General features: G+C 38.7%; 1 protein-coding gene across 3 annotated transcripts in view; it reads right to left on the reverse strand.

Moving 5' to 3' along the window:
* Positions 1 to 26,528, reverse strand: part of glis1a (GLIS family zinc finger 1a) — a 61,607-nt gene that overhangs the window by 19,517 nt on the left and 15,562 nt on the right. For 2 of the 3 annotated variants that reach the window (XM_003448442.5, XM_025900535.1), the window contains exons 2-3: positions 14,442 to 15,563; positions 7,395 to 7,556 (exon numbers count right to left, since the gene is read on the reverse strand). In XM_003448442.5, coding sequence (XP_003448490.2) covers positions 7,395 to 7,556; positions 14,442 to 15,335 — 1,056 coding nt within the window. In that variant the 5' untranslated portion in view covers positions 15,336 to 15,563. Of the gene's footprint in view, positions 1 to 7,394; positions 7,557 to 14,441; positions 15,564 to 17,103; positions 19,473 to 26,528 lie in introns of those variants that run through there. The other variant, XM_025900534.1, reaches the window with a different exon arrangement.

Raw genomic sequence — 26,528 nt, forward strand, 5'->3', positions numbered from 1 at the left:
AGTAGAAAGTTGAGTAAGATGACTGTATTTCACAATTTGGTGAATAAATGAGCTCATTTCCATGAATCTCAGATCTCTTTTTTGTTCGCCCTCTTTCATTGCTAAGTATTTAACAGGTGGAGTCAATTACACATTCATGAAAACACATGTACAGTGTTTATTTGAGCCTTTTGGGTCTATGTGCTGGGATGTGAGCACTACAAGTCAAAAAAATAATGAGCATCAGGTTTGATGATCGTATTTTTCAGGACATTTTAGCAGAAAATGTGACGAGAGCTGTGATGTCCTTAACACTGTCCAGTTACTCATCTTTGTACGCGGGATTACAGCTCACAGCTGTGCGCTAGATGAAAGAGACTATGACCAAGAGTGATTTGTTTAATGAAATCAGATAAACCGGCTGCTGTTACATTAGCAGCGAAATCTGACTAAAACTGATCATTTTGTGTTGTATTATACACCAGGAGGCGTTGTACAAGTCAGAGCTAGAAGTTAAACACATTGGTGATGTTGTAAATAAATAGTTAACTTCACCAGGGCAAGGGTTTTGGAGACGCATGAAGCTGAACACGGTGACATAGGCTACCACACAGGTCAGCCTGGACTACAAAAGGGTTTAGGACCTGCTGCACATCCATGATGAGAATCTGGCATTCAAAAACATCCAAGAAGTTCTCAGTTGGGGGCATTTGAATACAGTGAATCTGTAAAAAGGCAACAGAAGATTGTCTATCCCTTTAATACCACAGTGTACCATAGTAAGCAACAATACTCGGGCAGTGTAGTGTAGTGTTTAAACAAGGCTCTACTGATACCACCATGTTTAAATTCTGATCTTACCATCTGAATGTCACAGAACCAGACAAGGCAATATCGTTTCTCCAATTTCCTCTGGTCCTGGAGGAAATGCGGAATAAAGCTGAGCTTAGTGAGGTAGGAAAAACAAATCAACATGGGCAACAGTGAGGTGTTTTGGGCATGACTTTTTATCAGCTTCTTAGCGTGGAGCATCCCAGACAACATTTGAAAACCCCTGCTTTTCAAAATGACTTCTTTCTCTGTAATTAGTCATTTGCCTGAAGATCTAATATGGAAATACTGCAAAGAAATATCATTTCTTTTTTCTTTCTAATATTGCAGTTTTCAGCATATTTGTCATACTTAAATTTTAATATTTTACAAATTAATAATTAATAATTTCATTTATTAAGGGAGAGAGCTATCCAAACCTAACTTGCCCTGTGTGAAAAAGTAATTTCCCCCCTTAAATTGATGAAAAAAAATAGGACCCATCTAATAAAGGGAAGTAGGCTAAAAGATCTCAATAACAACAAATAATGCTACAATCTAAAGAAACTGAAGAAAAGATGAGAAACTCATCTGTCATTGACATCTGTCTGTCTGGAAAGGGTTATGAAGTCGTTTCTAAGGCTTTGGGACTCAAGCGAACCGCAATGAGAGTCATTATATACAAATGGAGAAAACTCGGAACAGTGGTGATCATTCCCAGTAATGACTGGCCCACCAAAATTACTGCAAGAGCAAATTGACGACTCATCCAGGAGGTCACAGAAGAACCCAGAACATTCTAAAGAACTCACTTGCCCCAGTTAAGGTCAGTTTTTGTGATTCAACAATAAAAAAAAGAGACAAACTAAGAAACATCTTGACAATCCTCAAGACTTTTGTGTCTTGAGACTGTTGGACTAATGAGTGAAAAGTAGATTTTTTTAGGAGGTCTGACTCCTGTTACATCTCATGTTAAACTAACACTTTTGGTGGTGGTAGTGTGATGGTCTGGGGCTGCTTTGCTGCTTCAGGATCCAGACAACTTGCCATAGTTGAGGAAACCATGAATTTTGCTCTTTACCAGAAAGTCCTGAAGCTGAATGTTTAGCTATCAATTCATGCCCTGAAGCTCAGGCTCAGTTTGGTTATGCAGCAGGACAGTGATCCAAAAAACATCAGCAAGTCCACTTCTGAATGGCTGAAATGCAAAAAAAAAAAAAAAATGTGGATTTAAATGAAATTGAGTTGCTTTGGCATGACCATAAACGGTCTGTTCATGCTTGAAAACCCTCCAATGTGGCTGAATTAAAACAATTCTGCAAAGAAGAGTCAGCCAAAATTCCTCCACAGTGATGTGAAAGACTCATTGCCAGTTATCACAAAAACTTGAAAATTTGATTGCTGTTTGTGTTGCCAAGGCTGGCACAATTAGTTATTAGGTTTAAGAGTCAGCTGCTTTTTCACATAGGGTCAGGTAGGATTGGATAACCTTTTTTTCCTTTATCATATAAAAAAAACAGCATTTTTGCATTTTACCTGTATTATCTTTGGCTAATGTTAAAAAATGTTTGATGATCTTGGGTTTGACAATAATGCAAAAAACTACTTTTTCATGCCACTGTACCTAACGAAGTCACTTCACAAAAACAATGAATGAAGCAAATGAGTAAAAATGTTGCTGTAAAAAGAATTTTTAGTACAACTGTATCAGGACAGGCATGACTATAATAATGATTGTGTCAGTGGGATTGTTATTTTTCCTAATGTCTGCTCGATTTTTCTTCTCCAGTATTCCCAATTTTTGTGTAATTCTTAAACAAATACATTTCAAATTACAGACATGCAATACCAACGTAGATCTGGCATTAGAGTAAGTGCTGCTCTACAGTGTAAAAAAAAGAAAGAAAAAAAAAGGGCAATTTCAAAACTATTTCAGGAAAAATATTCCCTGTGAGACCAGCTCAGTTCTCTTTTAGTCTAAACAGATCAGCACCAAATGAAGTGCTGTCTTTCTAATCTTAGCATAAATTCAGGGTAATGACATGCAAAGTGGTTATGGCAAATGACAGCTCTGAGACAGACTGTAAATTCATAAACTGCATATCAGTTTCCAATTATGTGTGCCAAAATAATTTAGAAAACTTTTTTCCCTGTTGTTAGGGCTCAACCCAAAAACCCCCAAAACAAAACACTGGCATTATTCAGCAACACATTTCATATCGGATTTGTCACAGTCCATCACCTTTTTGCACTTCACTGCTATCGTAAAATGAAAGCTCTTAATGCTCTTAATACATTTCCAAATTCTCAAAACAAACCACATTTTTATGTTATGTGAGCGTTAACTTTAAGCTTTCATTTAGAAAGGTAATTCCTGCTTGAGCCTGCACTTACTTTAGGACAAAATTCCCCAAAGTGTCATATTAGTAACACAATACAAGCTGTTTAATCAAACTTGAAAAACATTTCTTGGCTTGCCGTTGCACTACTCAGCAGTTATTTACATTCAGACAGGCTTCCACTGGGCCTCCAGGATGGCGCCAGATGTGTCTGATTGTTAATTTGTGACGCAACTTCGAAGCCCCCATTAGCCAGTGTGAAACCACTAAAGGGAGAAAATAACTTGCTGTAATAACAGTGGAGCGAATCGTGAAGCTCCATCTCATCCGTGTAATAAGAGATCTGATTCGCGGGATTACAGCTAAATTCTCATCACTTGTCAGCAGGAGTAAAAATAACTGTGGTCTGTAGGGTAAATCCACAGCAGGTATGCAGTTTCACAATCCCAAAGAATTCAGACTGTAAAGCAGAGAGCTACAGCAGCACCTCATACCTTATATTACTGAGCAAATATTATCTATCTTAATATTCAGAGCAATTATGTGTAGTCTTATGTTTTTAAAAGCGTATGTTCTCATGCACTGCAGCAATTTTTAAACATAATTTATTGTGTATTTTGTATAAACGTCTCAAATAAATTCACCCAGACAGACATGAGCAGTGATACTATAGATTTACTCGCCACTTTTTTAGATACACCTGTTTATTTGCTCATTAATGCATTAATCTAATCAGACAATCACATGGCAGCAACTAGGTTTACTGAGGCATGTAGACATGGCCAAGACAACCTGCTGAAGCTCAAACTGAGCATCAAAATGAAAGAGAAAGGTAATTTAAGTATCTTTGAACATGGCATCATTTTGTTTCCAGACAGACTAGTCTGAGTTTTCTGGAAACTGCTGATCTACTGGGAATTTTTCCACACAGTCATCTGTAGGGTTTACAGAGAGACAAAATTAAAAATACCTGCTTGATGTCAAAGGTCAGAGGAGAATAGCTGGATTCTTTAACCTGACAACAACTCAAATAACCTGAATGAACAGCATGTTGAACCTTGAATCAGATGGGATACAGCAGCAGAAGACCACACTGAATGCCACTCCTGTCAGTAAAGGACAGGAAACTGAGACGCAGAGTTTACGTCGGCTGATCAGAATTAAACAATAGAAGACTGGATTTCTGCTCTAACATTCGGATGGTAGGGTCAGTATTTGGTATCAACATGTGGTGTAGGGGATATTTTCCCGTAGTACCAGCTGAACATCATTTAAACATCACAAAGTACCTGAGCATTGCTGTTGACCATGTTCACCCCTTTATGACATCAGTGTACCCATCTTCTGATGGCTGCTTCCAACTGATTTCTCGAACATAAAAAGGAGTTTACTATGCTCAAATGACATCCACAGTCATCAGTTTTCACTCCCATAGAGCACATTTCGGATGTGGTGGAATGGCAGTTTGGCATCATGGATGTGCAGCCAACAAATCTGCAGCAACTGTGCAGCATATTGTTGAATCTATGCAATGAAGAGATAAGTCAGTTCTGAAAACAAAAGTGGATTTAACCCCATACTACGAAAGTGTATCTAACCCAGAGGCTCATAAGTGAAAGTCAATTTCACTCAGTTATTTTTAGATAAATACCATCTGCCAAGAAGGTTATGTAACTGACTGGTTTGTTTTGTTTTGTTATTTGTTACCAGGTTTGCTCAAAAAAGTTATGCCGCGCATCAAAGGCTTGGAGGTGAACAGAGATTTCCAAATATTAAATTCTCTTGAATAACCTTTGACACTAAAATGTTGCTTAAACATAAAAGTTATGATAGGTTCATCAACAAGATTCATCCAAAATGTACCAAAGCACTCATACTTTATATTTAAAGTTATTATAAAAATGTTAAAATTTTTAAAATTCAGTACTTTTTTCTACAATATTTTAAATTAGATACTTTCAAATAAAAAATAAAGCAATTATGAAAAGACCTCATCATATTATTAAATCCTATTTATTTAAAAACAGTACTACAACAATCTAATAATACAAGTAAATGTCCTCCAATAAAATTTTACCCAAGGGACGGAAGTTTTATCAGAAATATCTCGTGAAGTCTTGATCCAGCTGATTTTTACGTCATTATTATAATAACACTTCATAACATTTTCCACGTTTTGCCAAAAAACACTTTAGTCTAAAAAATGTAACTAATCATTTCAGCCGATAAAAATAAGTGTAATGGTTTAATAACTAATGTTTTTTTCTCTAAAATATAGTCAAGCAAAGTTATTACGTAATATAAAATTTAAAAAATATTAAAGTAGATAAATATCATACTAATGCAGCATTTAAATACATCCCCTGGGCATGAGAACACCTTCATGGAAAGAGTGACAATGCTGGCACGACACTTGATACCTGGTACACAAGAGTGGATTACGAGAAAAGGCCTGTTTTCTGTTCTTTCTCAGGCTCCATCAGCTGTGGATTTCATAACTTATTTTGCAGTTGTAACCTTAATTTATGATCATCAGGAGCACAGGGGACACTCACTCCCACTAGTTTGAGTCCTCTGATGAATTTAACGTCGTTACTGTAGATGGTGTGTATGAAAATTCCTGGAAATTCACGCTGTCTTCACGGTTGAATGGGTTCTATTTTTTCCCTGTTTTGTATAAACTGATCTGACACAAGCAGACTCTGCACAGCAAGTTAAAATTGGCTCACACGCACTAGCAGTTTATCTTCCCCAGTCATTCCCAGAAGGTCCCATAGAAAGCTGAGGGAGAGGCAGTCTGCTGCACTTTAACCCTCTGAGGTCTCAGCCACTGTTTTCAGCTGTCTGCTGCCTCTGTTAACATAGCACTACATCTACAACAAAGCACATATAAAATACAGAATAAATGCAGCATTGTAAAATAATTAGCAAGTTTTAAGCACATCTGTGCTGGTATGAAAGTTTAAAAAGTCAATTTAATGTTTATTAATTTTTGGACACATTTTTTTTGGTCTAAAGTCCTCGTGTGGCAAACAGAATTATAATATTGTGGTCGGCGATTAGGTGGAACTTTTTTCTCCTTAACCCTAACCTGTACACCTTTGTATTTAAAGCAACTGCTGAAGTTTGTGTTTTTGTGATGACAGTACCCCCACCGGTCTGTTTTTCAGGATTACTTTGAAACAAATGTACCTCTAAAGAAAGTTTATGTCCGCATCACTTATGTTGTCCAGACAAATCAGGTACATGTCGCCGTGGCAACCCAAGTAACAGAGCTTTAACATAAGTGGCAACATTGTAACCCAAACCATGATTTTTTTTAATAAACATATCCCAGAGGTTTTAAATATCTAAACCCAATCAGGTAATTTATTTTTAACTAACAACATAGTTAAAAATACTAAAAAAGGAAGCATGTATGACTCAAACTTGCATCTCTGGCTGTAATGACTACCACTACGACCCATTACAAAATAAAAATCATGTCCAGAAACACGGTGCAGTAGATTAGAGCTGAATTCAATTTCCTACGCCACATTAGCAAGAAGCTTGTTTACCCAAATTTCCCCAATGAGGGACAATAAAGGATATTTGTATTGTACTTCTAGAGACTGTGACCATTTCCCAAGCTGTGTTAAACTTATTAAACTGCATTAGATTAGAAATACTGTGTTGACAAAAAACAAAATATGTAGAAATCTACAGTTTTGCTGTGTGTGCTCTCATTAAAGAGTAATAAAGTTGTTGCTGTGGTATTGGGATCCTACATTGTTTGAATTATCAACCTTAGTGCATTTACACAATATGCAATTAGGGCGGATGCCAAGATACAGCAACAGAATTGGCATTAATGCCAGTGAGTGTCTTTAATTATAAGAGTAAATATAGTACACAAATGATGTCAAGAAGAGCTCGTTTTTTTGTCTCCATTTTAAAAATGGTGCTATTTCCAACATACAGTAGTTCAACCAGGCTGAAAGAGGTTACATGCATGTATGATGAGTTCACTTTCTCTGACCCAAGCCAGAATAATTCTTCTTCATGTTATCTTCAGATTCTTTTTGTACTTGTATATAGAGTGTTTACATGACCTTGACTTCTTTGTGACTACAGTTATGGTGACGTTTGCTTAGAGAAGCAAAAGTTAACCAGCTATCGAGTCCACTGTAATACTACAAAGTGACAGAAAGCTCAAATTAGGATAATGTGCACTACAATAGAGCACATCCTAAATGGAAGGAGCCCATCAGGTAGCTGTTCACTGACCGTGTCCAGATGTGTGCGCTGGTGTTTAGCACGATCGCTGGAGTTGCTGAAAGCCTTGAGGCAGCCGGGATGCTGGCAAATGTAAGGTTTCTCCCCTGTGTGGCTCCTCAGGTGGATCTTCAGGTTCTCCAGACGAGAGAACGCCTTGGAGCAGCCCTCAAACTAACAAATAGAAAAGCAGAAGATTTTATATACAAAAATTATTTAAGAAAATGTGCTTAGATTATCTTTAAAAATGAGTAAAAGTGGCACTTTGCCCATCAGCGTACATTCAATAATGACAAAGTGAAACCATGTGTTTAGACATTTTTGCAAATGTATTGCATTTAATACCATCAGTTAGTGGAGAACCATATACGGTGAATATGTGCCAGCCTATTTTTTCCAAATATTAAAAAGAATGTTCGTAACAGGACGATGCATTAACCCATTCCTCTCCTGAGGCTCCTGTATTAGAAGGAGACCGTGTGTTATTTAAACAGAACCTGCTGCTTTTTATGAAGACTACTAAGCAAGTCCACATTCACTCAACAAGTTGCTTTGTGAAACCATGACTAAGAAGATCGAGCAGGTAACAGGTACTGGAGTAAAAATATTTAAAATTGGTTCAGCAGTATCAGTGTTTACTAATATATTGTCATTAGTGTGATTCTTTCATAATTAAAGATTAAAGAGGAGTTAAAGGATGATTTTTTTCCATTTGTATATTTTAACTGTACTCAGATGCACTACGAAAGCAGTAGATGAAAGAACTTGATAGTGTTGCGCACACTGCTGATATTAGTTGTGTAACAACCTAAAAAGAGGGCTCGAGATTCAAATCCTAGATACTGTCACCTTAAAGAGTTGAATGTCATATCGCCTAAAAGCTACCGCCACCGCTTTAATCCAGTGACAAGCAGTCCCGACTCACTCCGCTGACCCGATACTCGTTTCTCCTGTTCATACTGGCCATGAACACAGGTATAATGTGCTTCATATAAAGGTAATGGGTTTCAAAAGCCCCGGTGTGACACACTTTTTTGTGAAAGTGCACTCAGTGAGCCAAAATAAAGCTTCAGCAATTTGAGAACGTAAGTGTTTATTTAAAAAGTTTGGGAAAAAGAATGTTCGCAACAGGACGATTTCTGTCACTTTATTTAAAAAGTTTGGGGGCTTTTAAGTGCAGTTTGCCATCAGTTCATTGCATTTATGTAAGAAATCAGTGTCTAGTTCTTGAAAGATTTTAAGACTGATTCAAATCTGTGACGGTAGACTAACAACTACATGAGAATTAAAAAGAAAAAAAATCATTCTGACATCTCTTTGGGGACTCAAAACAAAATAACAAAACTAAACCATAAACTAATAAATCATTAAATCCCCTCATGTTCCTTTAAAATGCTTAAGTTGTAACTATGTTAATAAAATTATATTTGTAAATAGAACTTAATGTCCTTACAGAAAAAACTAAAACAGAGGCAATGTACCGGAATTTATATCATAAGCTTCAGGTAATGGCTGTTCTCCACTCAGAGAAAAAACGTAGCCAAAACCACACAAACACACACATGCAGGCACGCACCCACCGACTGCGGTAGGTACTGTTTCACTGGACTCAGACAAAAAACAAATATGAGCCTCAGCATATATACTGCCAGACATACCGCCTATGGTTTATATCTTTACAGAAATTCCAATTTCTACTGATCAGGGTTTCATATTGGATCTTTATGCCAGAACGCCAAATATATGGAAATATTTAAAAAAGAAGTAAGAGACAGTGTGGTCGGTGTGCTGCAGGTTTTAGATATCACCCTGGATCAACACACCTGAATCAAATGGTTAGTTCGTTACCAGGCCTCTGGAGAACTTCAAGACATGTTGAGGAGCTAATTTAGCCATTTAAATCAGCTGTGTTGGATCAAGGACACATCTAAAACCTGCAGGACACCGGCCCTCGAGGTCTGGAGTTAGACACCGCTGGCATAGACACACGCAGAAGATTTACATTTAGACCATTTTCATTTGTCAGTATTTTTTATATTGAGAAAAAGGTTTTGAATTTAAATACATTTTTATTCCCATAACACAATTTACTCTATAGATTTAACAGTTTTCTCTTCAAAATGACAGACAAAGAAAAAAATGAAGACTGATCATCATGTGCGTGACACTTAAATTTGCATTCAAAAGAAAATAATCCCCTTATAATCTATAGATATCGTATAGATTCTATACAAATATTATATTTATTTCTTAAAACTGATAAAATCTTCAGAAAATTGGTCTCTAGACTCCGTTCTAGTTTAGCACTGAAGGCTTGAATAAAGTAATTCTTTTACATTTTTTTTTTTTAATATCCAGAATTTATTCCACACATTTATTAGCCATCACTAATGAGTCTATAAATGTCACTCACCTCATTAGGTTTAATAAGCCTGTACATAAAAAAACACTACATCATCTTGATTAATTAATCCAAGCTTTGAAAACACCTCCCCACAAAAATACAGACGGGCAATTGAAGCATTCAAACACTGAGTCACACAAGAACACAGACGAAGCTCTGAGAAAGTGAAGCTGTAACATTTCAACAATGTGCAGCTGTGAAGTCAAACCTCACAACATTAGTCTGAGTTATCTGAGAAAGAAAAAAAAAAAAGCTTTCTTGTAGTTTAATTCATTGTCACAGGACGATATTTAAGATCTATATTTTTGTTCTGATATTTAATGCAAATGTAATTTGCATTTTACATTTTTCTACATTTTTCAAGACTTAATCTTTGCCATTATTAATTTTTATTTTATTTTAAATTAGATTTTTCAAAACAATTTTTCTTCTTATTTTACTAATACACACAACCCTGCCAATGTTCGCACATACAGACACACACACTTATAATTTAAAACTATGTTATCAGGAATGAAAAGACGATCACTGCACACTATATTAGGTACACCTTGCCAGTACTGGGTTGGACCATCTTTTGCCTTCAGAGGCATCTTACTGTAATTCTTGGTGGTGCAGATTAAACTAGGTGGTGTTGGGATGGACGCTTTCATGTTGTTTACACCAAATCCTAACCTACCACCCAAATTTTACATCAGAAATCAATACTCGTCAGACCAGGTGATGTTTTCTCCGATATTCTATGGTCCAATTTTGCTGAGGCCATGCAACATGTATCTTCAGTTTCCTGTGCTATGTGCAGAGGTGTTTTTTTTCTGTTCTCAACCTGATCTCCCTATTGGAGCTCAGTCTGGGGGGAGTTATTTTTTTCTCCTTATCTTTCCTTATGTTGTGCTTTTTCCATGTTATACCCCCCATGTGATGTTTGTGTAATGCATGTATGGTCGGAAGGGTAAGACGGCGCTGGCATGACTGGCAGCCTTAACCCAATTTCCCTCGGGATGAATAAAGTATGATCGATCAATCAATCAACCAATGTATCTTCAGTTTCCTGTTATTAGGTGACAGGAGTGTCAGATGATGTTCTTAGGCTTCGCTGATTGTAAAGAGTTGTTAGAGTTGTTGCTATTAGATCAACAAGGCATTTACGCCCAGAGAACTCCTACTGGTGGGATTATTTCATTTATAAACCATTCTCTGTAAACCTTACAGGTGGTTGTGCAGGAAAATCAGCATAAATTAGAAGTTTCTGAAATACTCAGAGCCGACCATCTGGTACTAACAATCATGCCACCGTTTGATGCCCAGTTTAAACTTCAGCAGGTTGTCTCGAGAATGTCTTCATCCTTGCCTTGGGTTGCCATGATTGGCTAATAGATATCTAATACCTAAAAAAACAGTTTCATAAAAGAAAAAAAAGACGAGCCCTGCAGTTTATGCTACAGATGTAAAAGAACCATTGACTAATACTTATTATTTATAACTACATATTTGGTACTCTCTTGAGTATTAATATTCCTGATAAAAATATTTTGATGGGAAGACATTTTATTCTGTTTTTACAGCTGATAATATTAATTTTTCAGGCAATGCTCGTCATTCGAGGGTCACTGGTTTTGGTCTTTTCATGGTTATATGACAGACATATCATAAATGTACATACATGTGTATTTTATTGAAGCATCATAAATTACACATGACGACTCTCACACAGTGGATTTAGAAGTGCTTTGAGAACTCGTGTTTACAGCCTGAGTAACACCTGTCCAATCTGGGGCTTGACATTACGAGCTGGTAAATAAAGCTGAATTCATTAACAAACACTGACTGCATTCATGTCAGATATATTCATTTTCCACTGCAGCACCGGGAATGACTTAATTCACATCTTCTGGCATAAGAACTTTATGAAAATGAAATGACGTTATTCACGTAGTTCAAGTGTGACTAATGACTAATTTTTTGTGTTTATGTTGATTTAATATTTATTAGTTGGCAGCAGGCTGGATCACTATAATGAACTAATTCACTTATGAAGGAAGCGTATCCCAGAGTGAGAACTTCTGAATGAATTACTAATCCTTAGGCTGATGACAGCAGGGAATAACGGAGAGAGCTGCTCAGGGATGGGGACTTGGCACCAAACAGCAGGTCATAATGGGGCAGATGTATGCAGGTCATGAATTATTGAGCTTCATGAAGTGACTCATGACAGAAGTGATGGAGGATGACGCATCGCTGGGGCTCAAAGGCAACTGTTGTGATGGTAAATGTAGAAAACACCCTGTTTTCACACCAGGGTGGTTGTAGATCTGTCTTTATCTTAGTGGGCTGGGTTAAATTTATGGCTCAAATATATGAGCCTCTTTTTTTTAATTATTTATTGCCATTTAAAGTTTTATCTGCTGAAACAAGTGAGCTATAGAAGCAACCCCGGTGGGTGGTTTGTGTTTGTGTAATGAACAAAACAAAGGAAAGATTCTACATCCATCCACTTCCTGCTGCTTATCTGGGTCTGGGCTGTGGGGGCAGCAGTGAAGGCAGGGCCCCCCCAGAGCCTCCCCGTCTCATAACCCCCACAGAGGGACACCGAGTCACTTTCCACTGTGAAATAATCAGGTAATCAACCTTTTAATTCTACAAATGAAAAAAGGAAAATCAGATTAAGTTACACATAATGTGATAGGAAAATACATATATATATATATATATAAAACAATAGATGCATACACATTTAACTGTGGTTTTCTTCTACTCTTGTGCTGCATTTCTGAAACTGCATAAGTAATAATCCTGGGGACTTGTAATATTCAAAAACTGCACACAATGGCCACAAATATGGAAAACCATCTTTTTTTCTTTAGGAACATACTTTCCATAAGAGACAATGATTTAGCTGCTGATCTAAGCACAATGCATAATGTCTATGCTGGGTAATAAATTAAATGCATCTGTCAGAAAAGGCTCAGGGTGATCAGCGCTTTTCGTATGCTTAGACACATCCTCCATTCATACATTCATTCATTCCTCCTCTGGCATTCATGAGTCAGGGAAACCTGTTGTGACGAGAGGAAAAGGTTTAAATCATTTCACTGTCTAACAGACTGTTCATCAGTCTGGCAGAAATCAGTAGAAGACTGTGAGCTCATTAATGCCTTTCAAACCCAGTTAAAGCTCCAAGTGGCCCATGCGATGCTGGAAAGGATGAGATACTGTATGTTTTGACTGTCTGTTCTAAGATCTGGCATGTGTTGGATAAATCTCTCCAAGTGAAGGGAATAAACAAACAAACAAAAAACGTTCCTTCTGACAAAAAGCACATACACTGTAGCAGCCAGCTTAACTAGACATTAACCAACAGGGATGCATCTGCTGACTGGATCGGACACAAAACAGCCTTTAACCTCTCAGTTTTCTAGTACTGTATTTTTCGGACCATAAGGCACACCAGATTATAAGGCGCAATGTCAATGAACGGGTCTGTTTTCATACATACGGCGCACGGGATTATAAGGCGCATTAAGCAAACAAAACAGTCAGATAAGTCAAACTTTACTGAACTCGTTCTTCTTGCTTCCTCCACTTCCGTACCATTGATTCATTAATGTTGAATTCTCTCGCAGCTGCTCTATTCCCATGTTGTTGCAGTATATTAATGACTAACCTCATATTGTGGATGGATTATCTCAGTTGTTCTCCTGACTGATGTTTGGTCTGTTTACAGCATCCTCCCACGCGATTGCATTTGTTCCTAACCATCAGGAACCCTCACGTTAACTTTTATTGAGTGGGAAAAAGTTAGCGTTCATCCTCCAGCTTCACTGTTTATGTTATGCTAACATAGCTGTGTCGTTAGCTATCACGTAGCACATCATTATATACCAGTTAGTCCAACTACAGTAACCCTACAAACGTCACTGCTGTTTAGTTTTCTGTCTTCATTTATGTTGGAAGTGATAGCAGAGCTGTACGTTTTAATTTTTTCAGAAATCCCATACAGAGCATGGTATATCATGTTTAGGTAGAAACTAGCAAGCTAACTTCCTGCTAACTTCTAACTCCATTAAATTTCATAAATTCTGTTTTCATGGATGCCTGGATGATAAACTTAATTGTTACACCTGGTAAAGCAGCAACGCTGATCATTTTATTAAAGATAAAAGAATCAAGACCGTTTTTAACTCTCAGTGATGCCGCAGTGTTCATTTGACTCTAGGACCTGAAGCGGAGTTTGGACTCGGATTACTCCGGAAGGCTCCTGACTACGGTAGCCGTAATGCTCCGACAATCCATCAAACGGTGCGGCTTCGCAGCTTACCAAAGTCGTATTAAAACATTTTTTATCAGATTTTTGAGCGATGTGTACCACATAAAACCGGTTTGCGGTCAGTAAGCACAAACAGAATTCATACATAAGGCGCATAAGGCTCACTGTCGATTTCTGAGAAAATTAAAGGATTTTAAGTGCGCCTTATAGCCCGAAAAATACGGTGCCTATACGTCGATTAGTGCTGAATTGAGAATAAAGCAGCTATCATTTGAGTTTGTTCACAGTTATCAAGTGATCCTCTTGTGTCCTGCATCATGTTCCCTTCCTTGATCAACAGGTTATCCATTTATTCTGTCATTTTAACTGTCGACTAAAGCAAACTCACCATGCACTTGTTGGGTTTTTCTCCAGAATGGACCCTCATGTGGATAAGCAGCTTGTAGCGAGCATTGAACGGTTTGTGGCGTCGCACACAGCCAGTCCAGAAACATGCAAACTCCTCCCCTTTTCTCTGGTCGATGTGCACTTTCTCGATGTGCCTCACTAGCTCCTCCTGGGTGCTATAAGTGGCACTGCAGTCGATCCAATGACACGGCTGCTCCTGCTGGTCAAGCGTGGGGTCCTGTCCCACAGGTACGTTAATCATGGGGGACTGAAGAGAGGACTGTGTGCTGTCCTGATTGCTGTATCCTTGAAAAGCCTGATTTAAATGGTACAGCTCCCCCTGCTGGTTGCTAATTTGAAACTGTTCCCTCTTACATGGCAAGAAATCATCTGCAGGTTCTTGTTTTACGGAGCAATATTCCTCCTGTGGCTTTTGTTGTTGTTGAGACAATTTATTGTTGGCATCAGAAAGAGGCAAGCAAGATGCAAAAAGTAGAGATGAGGAGGCAGAAGACAGTGATGAAGGTGGCGAGGCGAAAGATGAAGATGTGGCACAGCTGGTGAGCATGTAGGAAATTGGGAAGGAAGGCTGAGGGTAGCAGCTGAACCTCTGAGTGCTGTTTTGGGTGTCTGTGTGAGCTGTGGTTGCAAAGTCCTCCACAGTCTTTTCTATGTGGGATCCGGCTGTCTTACAGTTGAGCAGGGAGGTGAGGTCACGCCCAAGCGAGGAGAGCGACAGTGAGGTCCTGGGAAGACAGCACAGGCCTCCCGAGTGGATCGACGGCTGGCAGAAGCCACCAGAAGACAGCGGCGCCTGAAGATCCTCAGCATCCTCAAACACACTCCCAAATCCAGGAAGAGTCACATCTGGAGGCCCGAGATCAGGGGGCCACATGCCAGCCCCCACTCACAGACTCCCACCAAGAGATCCTGTCAGTAAAATCGTTGAAGTCGATTATCTTGGAGCAATTTTAAGACCCCATTGTAGATAAAACCCTCTGCAGCATCTTTTCGCATTCAAAGGTAATCAAATTAGATTCATGTGCAACTGCTGGCATCTTCTGAATGTGTAGACTTCAGTCATTTGTTCCAAAGTGTTGCGTGGTCAGTCATCACTCCAGCACTGTGGGAGACAGAAACCAAACCCAAATGAGTCATCATGAAAAATAAATAAATTAAAAAAAAAAAAAAATACAAATCGCAAATACAAAACGCTTTTTGAAACAATTCTCAGACTTATGAAAGTACTCAGATCTTTTATGACTGTAAAAACAGTGTAAAACCTGAAGAATTGCATTCAAGTAGATGTACCCTGGTTTTTTTGCCCAACTACGACACAAGTCTTAAAAATAAACAAGGTCAGTTCAGCTGCAAAAGCTACTGCTGAAGTTAAAGCTGGCCTACAGTATGATGCTCTTTGCAGCTCCATAATTTTAATATTGGAATCTAGCACAACAGCTTTGCATAAGTCACATTTCAGTAATAATCCTTCTTTATCTTATCCTGGGCCTTGGTGCAGCCCCTTTGTTCATCTAGTGTCTGAAACAAGTAATTCTAGCCTATGTGCCCTTAACTTATCTGTCTTCTGACTGGCTGTCTTTTGCAGACAGAGCACAAAAACAACAGGTGGGTGGGGATTTACTGCTCAAAGGCAGCGCTAACATCAAAAAAGGCCTACTATAGAGAAATCTATAGTCAAAAGGTGAACCAGACAGATAAATGCTGTAGAGCAAAAAATAAAATATAATAGCCTGAAATTTAAAAAGATTAAAGTACGATGCAGCATGAAATGGAAAAGCTGCAAAAAGTCACTGCTCTGAAACGAAACACGTGTGATGATCTGTGCATTTGAGAAGAGATATTCCATCTCCTACACTCAAGCCTCACCACATCTACCATGGCATTCACCCATCAACCACTGGTTCATCGCTCGGCCATTGCCTCAGCAGAGTTTCCTTCACAAACAAATTTCCAAAAGATGCTTCTCTCATGAGAAGCATTACTCTAAACTTAAGGACTCAAAACTAAGAAAATCTTGATCAAACTGGGGATTATTTTCACCAAAACTGTCTGTAACACTCTGGAGGTCCCTGGATTTTATGGTGTTTAGTGTCCTGGCTGTTGGGTTTAATGATTTGTTTTTTTACTGTCATTTTAAAAGAAAAACCTGTGTCATTTCTAACCACTACACACCATGCAGAAGACTGTTTAAAAAAAATATACAGAACTGGAACGCTCATATTGTCTAATGAATGTTTCTACAATACTTGTATCACCTTGAACTGACAATTCATTAAACATTCATGTGTTGTGTTGATAAAGGCTGATGTACCACTCAAGCTGCTAAAGAGGACTTGTGAGCTTGTTTCAGTCTGAAACACTAATCAAAAGAGGTTTTTATTTATAGTAATTTATATTGAGCAGCACGGCTCTAGCCTAGGACCTCTCATCCTTCATGCAAACATGGGTGGAAAGGAAAAGGTGGTGAGAGCAGTGGCAAGACCCAACAGGCATCAATAAGAGCAGATTTACTTTGATCAAGTCAGATACACCATGAAAAGGAGGAACTGGGGTGGAGGTTGTCTGAAAAGAGGCATGCAGATCTGCACCTAGTATGGGGCAGACTAAAGCACAATAAACAGTGTGCCCTTGAAAAGATTTACCAGTTGGTTATGTAGAAGGGTATCAGCTGAGCCATCAGCTAATGTGGGCTGGTAATGAGATGAGCTGCTGTGCCCGGAGTGCAGCCGAGCTCGACTTTGAGACCTGTGCTGTTTGGAGATCAAACAGATGTTGACTCAAGTAGATTTACCCGAACTCCCTCAAAACGCTTTAAACAAAATCTATAAATAGATTTTGATGTGTAAAAATGACGGACTTGCCCTTTTAAAGACAGCACTTAGCACATTTCACCACGTCGGCTGAATTGAGTCAGGATTGATTGTGACTCAGCTGGTGTGACAACTTGCCACGCTGTTCAACAGTATGAAGCATGAAACCCAGAATGTCTCATTCTCTCAATGTTATTCCCTCATTTCCATTTTGTGTCCAATCATTAACAACAAATAGACCACGGTGACCAGCAGGGAAGGTTTTGGATGGAGTAAAAACCAAAACAAACACAGTCCAGCGCTCCTTGTCAGCAGACTTCAGTCAAATATCTTAGAGTGTAATTCTGCAACGAGTGTGTGTTTGCTGCTGCGACACTCAGAGCTGATTCATTACTCCAGGCATTTAGGCCACCCTTGCAGCAAACAGCCAGTTGCTGTGTGGCAGCCGATTGCCTGGAACCTGGTCCAGATGCTTGTTAACAGAGGAAATGTAATGGACCGCATCTCACCGCTTGCTACTGATGCAATACAGGGAGGCTGGAAAATGGTGGGCCAAACACAAGCACCCCCACCCCTGTCACATATACAGTAGCTCTACTGTGCAGAAGTCCTTGACTGTTTATTGGACTTGACTTGATTTCCACAGTTCTCTACCATCTGCCAGATATCGATGATCTAATTTTCAGTAGGATCGCTGCCACGTGTAATTAGTCATTGGAAAGATTCAAAAGGATTTTATGCTGATGGTTATTTTACGAGCCACAGGCCAACACAGCTAAGAGGATGAGTAAGTTCAGTTCTGTAGTTATATTAGCTGACGAAGGAGTCGCTAAGTGTAGGTTAATGCCCATAGTTTCCTGTTATAGTCTGGTTTGCAGTTTTACGATTCTTCCTGTAAATCGCTGGAGTTCCCCCCACCATAGTCATGTCATGGGAACTGTGGTTGACTTTTAATTAGAGAGGCTGCGATGTGTCTGTGTGTCGATGAGCTGCACGGGATTAACGATAGCAGATGTGGTTTGGCATGTTTGAAATGGGATAATTCCAAACTAGATCCTTTTAGCTGTAAGAGCTTATGAATATGAAGATTCACATTCGTAATCTAACTGCTCCTTTTTAGCGTTGAACCGGGACTTGTGTAAACATCCTCTGTGCCATAAATACAGCTGTAAATATAGCACACAGAGGACGTATTTAGCATTGTCTGTTCGCAAACCACTTTGGTCTTGATCCAGAAAGAAGAGTTAGACGGCAATACTAAGAAAAGTGTCCCACAAAGCCTCAACTGAACCAGCAAACTCTATGAAATAGCAGCCTCATCTCATGTGGCGTCTTTTAAGGACTCACTCGCTGTGGTTAGCTAAACACAGCTGTGGCATTTCAGGACAAGCAAATGTGTACTTGTCTCAACAATAAGCACTTTGGGTCTTGAATTACAAACTTTTTCAGTGCCTCTTGGTTCAACTCAAACGTGGGAAAGCTATCCTTATTAAACTGAGAAATGCGAACACATACAACAGAATTAGGTTACCCAAATCTTCATAAATAATCCAGAGTGGTGGCAATTAGAGTTCACTGACTTGTGCTATGACTGAGCACACATTACTAAGTAAATGGTATTTATTTCTTGCTATTCTACTCTTATCGGCATCTTGCCCAAGGACACTTCGACATGCAGACTGGAGGAGCCAGGAAATCGAGCATCTGTCCCTCCAATTAGCAGACGACCAACTACCTAAAAACAAAAAAACAAAACAAAAAAAGAAACGTGTGCAGATTAAAGATATCACACCACACCAAAAGATGATATTTCCCAGTAAAAACCACATCTATAAACAACAAAAACCTGACTGGTGGGTCTTAAACCCACAAACTTTGAATCACATCTCAAGTGTTTGACTAGAAATCTAACGTGCTATCGTTTGCACCACAAAGCCTGTTACAGATCAACTTTATTTACACATAAGAGTCTAAAGTTTAGTACACACAAATACGCAGGATCTCATTGTTTTGTACTGTGAAAACATGCTGTCAAAACAGCACACAGTTTGAGTTATCACTTCATCAGGTGCATGTGAACTCAGCATGTCAGATTCTTATGAGTAAGACTAAATGTCTGTCTCTGAGAGCTTTTGACAGAGGAAAAAGGTTCTCTAAGCACAGAACGGTCAGACTACCCTATCCCACCCAGCACTTAAAGCTGAAGTAATCAATATGTCTTATGCAAGCGTTTAAGAACAAAGACGAGCGTGTCAAAGTGTTTCGGTTTCTTTCAGCTCATTGTTTTGGATGAATGTAAACTTGATGCTCTCATCAATCATGTTTCCAGACACAGCAGGAAGCCGTTTTAGTCAAAGAGCTCTGATAAAACCTCTGTGCGCAACTTACTAAGCACCAGACCGCAGACAGACGGCATTAGTGACCAGCTGTCGAACATGGCAGAGGAATTAGTCAGTCCCTATGGAATTTCTTTTGTGATTACTGTGGCTAAAAAAATGCTTCGCAGCAACTTTTCTCAAAAATTTCAGATTCATGTGCCAAAGATTTATGTCCTTTTATTGCATTGAAATTGTAATTATTGCAAACTGTAGTTATAAACACATTGCAATTATAGCAACATTACAAGCATAATGTTCATAAGTGTAACTTTTTCTTAGAAATTCTGCATCAACTTGTCTGTTTTTACAGTACACACATGCCATGTTAACAACACTTTGTTTGCAACATTTTCCCAACCTCTTTAACGGCAATTATTTTCTGCATGCCTTAACTATGCACAAAAGGTATGAAATTACAGGAAAAATCATGGCCCAAACGTTGTTGTTTTAAAAGCTTTGTGGGTGACTTCACTAATACAAATGTAAAAAAAAATAAATAAATTCAAAGTTCTTGGAAATATCAAGTAATTTTGGTTAATCTCAGAAATAACATAAATTCCAAGAGGGACTAAATGGCAAATAAAGAATGGCCTATTTGGTGTCGGTGGAGACCAAAATCAGTGATTAAATGAGGCAACAAGGAAGTTTTTTCCTAACACAACATGTTAGTGATATATTTAAAACATGCTTTGGTGCCTTCAGGCTAAAACAACAGCAGCAATCAGGAGGATTAGCTAAGACAAGCTTTTGATATGTTTTAGTGGAGCAGTCCCCAACAGGTACTGGTCCGTGAGCCGTTTGGTACTGGGCCGCAAGAGTTGAGGCTCGGGTTATGGTTTTCAGGGTTTTTATCATTAACTCTGTTTCCCTGGGTCTTTTCCCGTGTTGTATTTGTGTGTCTTATTTTGAAATAAATATTTATGTGTTACCATAACAACCAGAGAGCATTAAGAGGTGGATTTTACTCTCAATGTTGTTGGCGCATTTCAGGAGACTGCTGCTAATAAAGTTACACAATTACACAGTGAATTTGCATTTATTGTTGCGTTTACACAACAATGTAGTTTTTGTCTTGGTCGTATCATTTTATTTTATTGTATTTATCTGCGACACCGTAAAGGCCGGTCTGTGAAAATATTGTCTGACATTAAACCGCTCCATGGTGCAAAAAAGGTTGGGGACCGCTGTTTTGTGAATAAAGTACAAAGACGTCAAGAACACAAACCACTTTGTGTTTGTGTCCTTTTTAAATAACCAAATAGTAAAAACAAGAATTTAAAAGATAAATATTCATTATCTACTATCCTGAATAATACACGCTGTATGTGCAGTATTTACAATGTTTTTTGTGTACATGTATTCATTAGTGATGATTTTGATATTGGCTTACAGAGTAGCATTTCTGAGCCATATCTGCATCATTCATTTCAATTCAATTCAATTCAATTCAATTCAATTTTATTTATATAGCGCCAAATCACAACAAAAGTCGCCTCAAGGCACTTTATATTGTACAGTAGATCGCACAATAATAAATACAGAGAAAACCCCAACAATCATATGACCCCCTATGAGCAAGCACTTTGGCGAAAGTGGGAAGGAAAAACTCCCTTTTAACAGGAAGAAACCTCCGGCAGAACCAGGCTCAGGGAGGGGCGGCCATCTGCTGCAACCGGTTGGGGTGAAAGAAGGAAAACAGGATAAAGACATGCTGTGGAAGAGAGACAGAGATTAATAACAGATATGATTCGATGCAGAGAGGTCTATTAGCACATAGTGAGTGAGAAAGGTGACTGGAAAGGAAAAACTCAATGCATCATGGGAATCCCCGGCAGCCTACGTCTATTGCAGCATAACTAAGGGAGGATTCAGGGTCACCTGGTCCAGCCCTAACTATATGCTTTAGCAAAAAGGAAAGTTTTAAGCCTAATCTTGAAAGTAGAGATAGTGTCTGTCTCCCGAATGCAAACTGGAAGCTGGTTCCACAGAAGAGGGGCCTGAAAACTGAAGGCTCTGCCTCCCATTCTACTTTTAAATACTCTAGGAACAACAAGTAGACCTGCAGAGCGAGAGCGAAGTGCTCTAATAGGGTGATATGGTACTACAAGGTCATTAAGATAAGATGGGGCCTGATTATTTAAGACCTTGTATGTGAGGAGCAGGATTTTGAATTCAATTCTGGATTTAACAGGAAGCCAATGAAGGGAAGCCGAATTTCAAAGTACATCTAAGTTCTGATTTGTAACTCTCCCATTGAGTTACATTAGACTTCTCACATAAATCATGCAAGACCAAAACAAGTGTAAATCTTAGTTCCTGAATTAGAAAGAAAATACATGTAGAAATCCCCAGAGCAGCAGTATATTTCAGGTTAGGACAATTTGTTTGCAGGAGAATAAAATCTCATAATTGTGGCTGGCTCTGCATTAAAGAAAGCATTTGAATTACGTAACTAGTTTCACAACTGTCACTTGTGTTTTTATAATGAACATGAGAGACCAGTATCCCAGTAACCAAGAAAGTTGGCCGCAGCCTGAGAGTTTACACTTCCCTAAATAATTTCCTCCAATTTCAAAACACCTTAATCCTGTGAAAACAATTTTGTGGGATTGTGGTATGCTAATAAATTCTAATTTACTGCATTTTCAGGTCATTAGCCTATATTTGTCCACAGGAAACTGGAAAGGCAAACTTTTTTCCCCAACAGCTTCCTGCTTTATATTCAGTACACATTCACACCTTACTATATTCATACAAATGACTGCACTAAAGATTCAAATAAGCTTCCCTACTTTCCTCTTATGTTTTTATAACTACTACTTGCTCGTGCTACAGTTGGTCAGTAATTTTAGTTCGATGTTAGGTGGTTGCTCAGAAACACGATGACATCACTATATATCATGCATAATGAAAGCTTTGTGGATATAAATTAGATGTTACTGTTATGAAACTGAAATTAAATCCTTAGTGGTTTTATAAGGTGTTAAAAGTGAATAAATGCTACAAATGGTCAGTGATTTTAGCCTGTTTGTAGGTGCTTGCTAGGCAACATGATTGTATTAATCATAACATCCAATATAGATAAAAAAAAAAATCTTCAGGGCCAGTGTTGGATGTTCAACTCCTGATGGGGTAAGAGGAATTCGCAAGCAAACAAACACACAGAGATCTCATGTGTTAAAGTCAGATTTTCCAGAAACACAAACCAGTAACCTTGTAAATATTCCCCCATTTTTTCCCCTATAGATCTTGCTATATATTGAGGCATCTGTTTCTTTCTACTACTGTTCAAAATCTATGAAAACCCCCCCAAAACTCTGTTTTTTTTGCCGGTCAACTCATGGCCAATCGCAGACAAAATCTAGACATAAATTTTTATTCCAGGTTTATTCTTGACTGACCTTTTGAATTCTGTATAACAAAGCATATTTAATATAATGTTATTAAAAATGTATTGCTACTTTACAATATTACCACTTTAAATAGCAAATTACAACAGAAGGAAATTACTGCTGCTCTAACATAATTCAGTCTCGGTTCTCCTATTAAGCACAGAGTTAGTGCAGCCAGTTCAGTTGACCTTTTATGCATCCAGTTTCCTAGCTCCTATACGGTTCACTGATTAAGCTGCATAGACAGTCTTGCAAGCCACTTTGCAACCCACCTCTATCTTTCGTGCTCTCACTTCATTGCTAGTTTTGTTGTCAGTGATCTCTGTTCTGTTCCATGTTGGGTCATGGGTAACAGAGCCAAGCTGCTAAATATACATTAGTGCACATTAGTAGAATTTCTTGAGTCCTCAAATAAGCACATTTACAGATACCTCCAAAAATGTTTATGGTAAACAGTAGCAGAGAAATTGTGACACTGCTTTTTTGATGCTCAAACCCATGAATCCAGGTCCAACAGCAAACACAAACTTCAATTTACTACTTTAAGCTCATGATTTCACAAACATGAAATGTACTTACTTTGAAATCTGCCAAATAGATGCAAATCAAATATCCACAGGAGCTGCCAAACATCTTTTCAAAAGCTACACACACACACACACACACACACGCACACACCATTACTGACACAGAAAGTGTGAAGCCAGACAAACTTTTAGAAGTTCTGCAGCTCCCCCAAACCTCAGTGTTTATTTGCCGATTTACCCCAGAAGACAGAAAAGAAAACTACTTTAATAGCTGTGCTGATATATCTACCACAAAGAGAGCAACTGGCACCTTTTGCATATATATTAACAGTGACAACTCTTCCTCAGCAAGACTCCCATCAGAAGACCCATAGAAGGCAGTAATAAATTCCTATAAATGTGCTTTGGATCACAGTCCTGCATGCTGCAGGACAGAGTTTTTGGGGGGGTTTTTAATCAGTAAAAGTGAATAAAAATATGAGCACAATCTTCTGCTTCTGTTCTGCACTAAACTCTAAAAATGTCCCATCTGTACAAGCTGTCAAACTGATTCAGCTTCAGGAGAAAGATTTATTTTTACTAAGGGAAGACGCCCGAGCTGAAGCTGCTGACCTGACACTGTAGGGCTGAATACAGAGACACGTTGTTGTGATTAGAAGTGTATGATACCCTTTTCCAAAACCAAGAACTAAGTACCCAATGCTGAGAAAAGTCTCAAGAACTTTTAAACACAATTTGCTGTTGGCCATCACGAGCTATGAACTTAAACACTGACGTAACTAAAAATGTTCAAATGTGAGTTTGGGAAAAATTGTTTGGACTGTCAAACTAAACGTTCACAGGAATATTTGTGTCCTACATTAAAATCCCACTAAACTCTGGTGGGATTTTAGTCAGAAGTAACTAAATATCAGCACAGGAAATAGGACAAAAAAGCAAGATGCCAAAAAGTCTAAAACTTTATCAGTGTTACACAAACAACTCTAGGACAAGACAGGCAAAAGCAGATTTTTTAAAGAATCGGAGTGTACACGTGAAGATGGGAGTTTGTAAAGAGGGGAAAAAAAGAAAAATCAAAAAAAGAGAAACGTTTTAAGAGCAAAGCACTCTTAGTGCTAAGAGTGCCACGATAATCCAGCGACAACTAACTGATCATCGAGTGTGAACACCTGTTTAAAACAGCTTGGCAGTTTGATGATCTGGAGCATTCAGGTGTGTTACTCCCACAAATTGATGTCCCAGCAAATTGACCCCAAAGTCAGACCGCTCAGTTAAACTGCACAGTGCACAGTGGTGGAGGGGCAATAATTTGGGTTTGTTTTATAGCGACACGGGGATGTTACAGTCATTGAGTCGATCATGAACTCTTCTGTATACCAAATTATTCTGGAGTCAAATGTGAAGCCATAAACAAATGCCAGCAAACTTCAATAAACTGAAGCAACGTCGTTACAAAGAATAGGCAAAAACTGCTCCACAACGACGTGGCGCAATTAAAGTCACACAGAAAAACATTCACGGGGCATTTGATCATAATTATGTAAGTGACTTGACTGAGATGTGGCAAACACTTTTCAGGTGTGACTGGTGGGGAGCACAGCTACTGCAAGAAAAATGTGCAATACAAAAAAAACAACAAAAAAAATTAGGAAATTACAGAAACAATAAACACAAAATCGTGTGACAGTGTATCCACATGTACAAAAATACGAACAAAACTCTGGTTGTCATTATTTTTAGTGGTTCCACTGCGCTTTATGTTTTTATTGATGACAGACTGGATGCTGGTCATGAACCAATTATAGCTCCATCTTTCAAGACCTGCAGTGTTCATTCTTCAGCCTGTTTTTCATTTTGCAATGTTGTGTGAGTAAGAGTGCTTTAAGCTTCAGTTGGTCAAACTGACAGACGTGCTGTGGGAAGTTTCAATACAATTGGAGAACAGAAAAGAACCAGGTTGCACAAATGATTACTGAAATAAAAACTAGTGTCTTTATCGTGACATTACAAGACACCCGAGATACAGCATCAGTTCTTGTAAGTCCATGCGTTCCTGGTAAGTTTATTTTCATGCCAATACTCTGTAGTCAGAACCCTGCATTATGGAAATTTTATGTATTAAGCCCTGGGATATTCAATTTTGCCCCACAGCATTGCATCAGTTGCTGACTGAATTTGCCAGTGTTTTTTCAGGTGGAAATATAAAAAAAGGAAAATAGCCCAGAGCTTGAGAGGTTAACCACAACCACAATTGTTCCCAAACCTAACCAAACCTTAGCCACTGTGTTGTCACACATGAAAACATGTTACAAGAACTGTGTTTTGGAGGTTTGGGAAAGCACAGACAGCTGAGGTTTTCTGCCAAATACGGGCATCATGTCAAGAAAATATCCTTCCGAAGGCCTACGCTGTACTTGGATTTTAGCATGAAGACCGAATGACACGTGAACACTTCACAAAAAATTCTACTGGGAATTAGAGAGCTTTATGTTGACCAAGAGCTCAAATGGAAAGTCAGACATAACTAGAAGATGAAGCAGGTGCAAAACACCTGTGGATGGTATGGCCATGCCAAAGTTCCAGTCTGGGGACATCAATGCCACTGATGAGGACCACATGGCTGAGAGTTGGCACCTCGTTTCTGAACCTGTCCGCTCTGTGTGCCAGTCAGCTTCTCGCAGCCAGTTCTGTGTGAAAAAGGTGCTGAATACATTTATTCCACGCAAGTATAAATCCCTACGGCATCCGTGTCAACTCAATAAAAGAGGGCAATGTGAAGCCGCAACACTGCCATGACAAAATTCAGTGCTGACGCCAGTTAAGACACTCAGTCATGTCTATATTTGCAGGCATTGCTGAAAGCAAGGCTAGTTCTGGTAACAAAAAACACCAATGCCTGCAGCACAGCTTGAAACTGAAGGAAAGAATGCAAAGCTGCAATACAAGACCCCAACAGAGCA

Source organism: Oreochromis niloticus, linkage group LG18 (assembly GCF_001858045.2).
Source record: "Oreochromis niloticus isolate F11D_XX linkage group LG18, O_niloticus_UMD_NMBU, whole genome shotgun sequence".
Taxonomy (NCBI): domain Eukaryota; kingdom Metazoa; phylum Chordata; class Actinopteri; order Cichliformes; family Cichlidae; genus Oreochromis; species Oreochromis niloticus.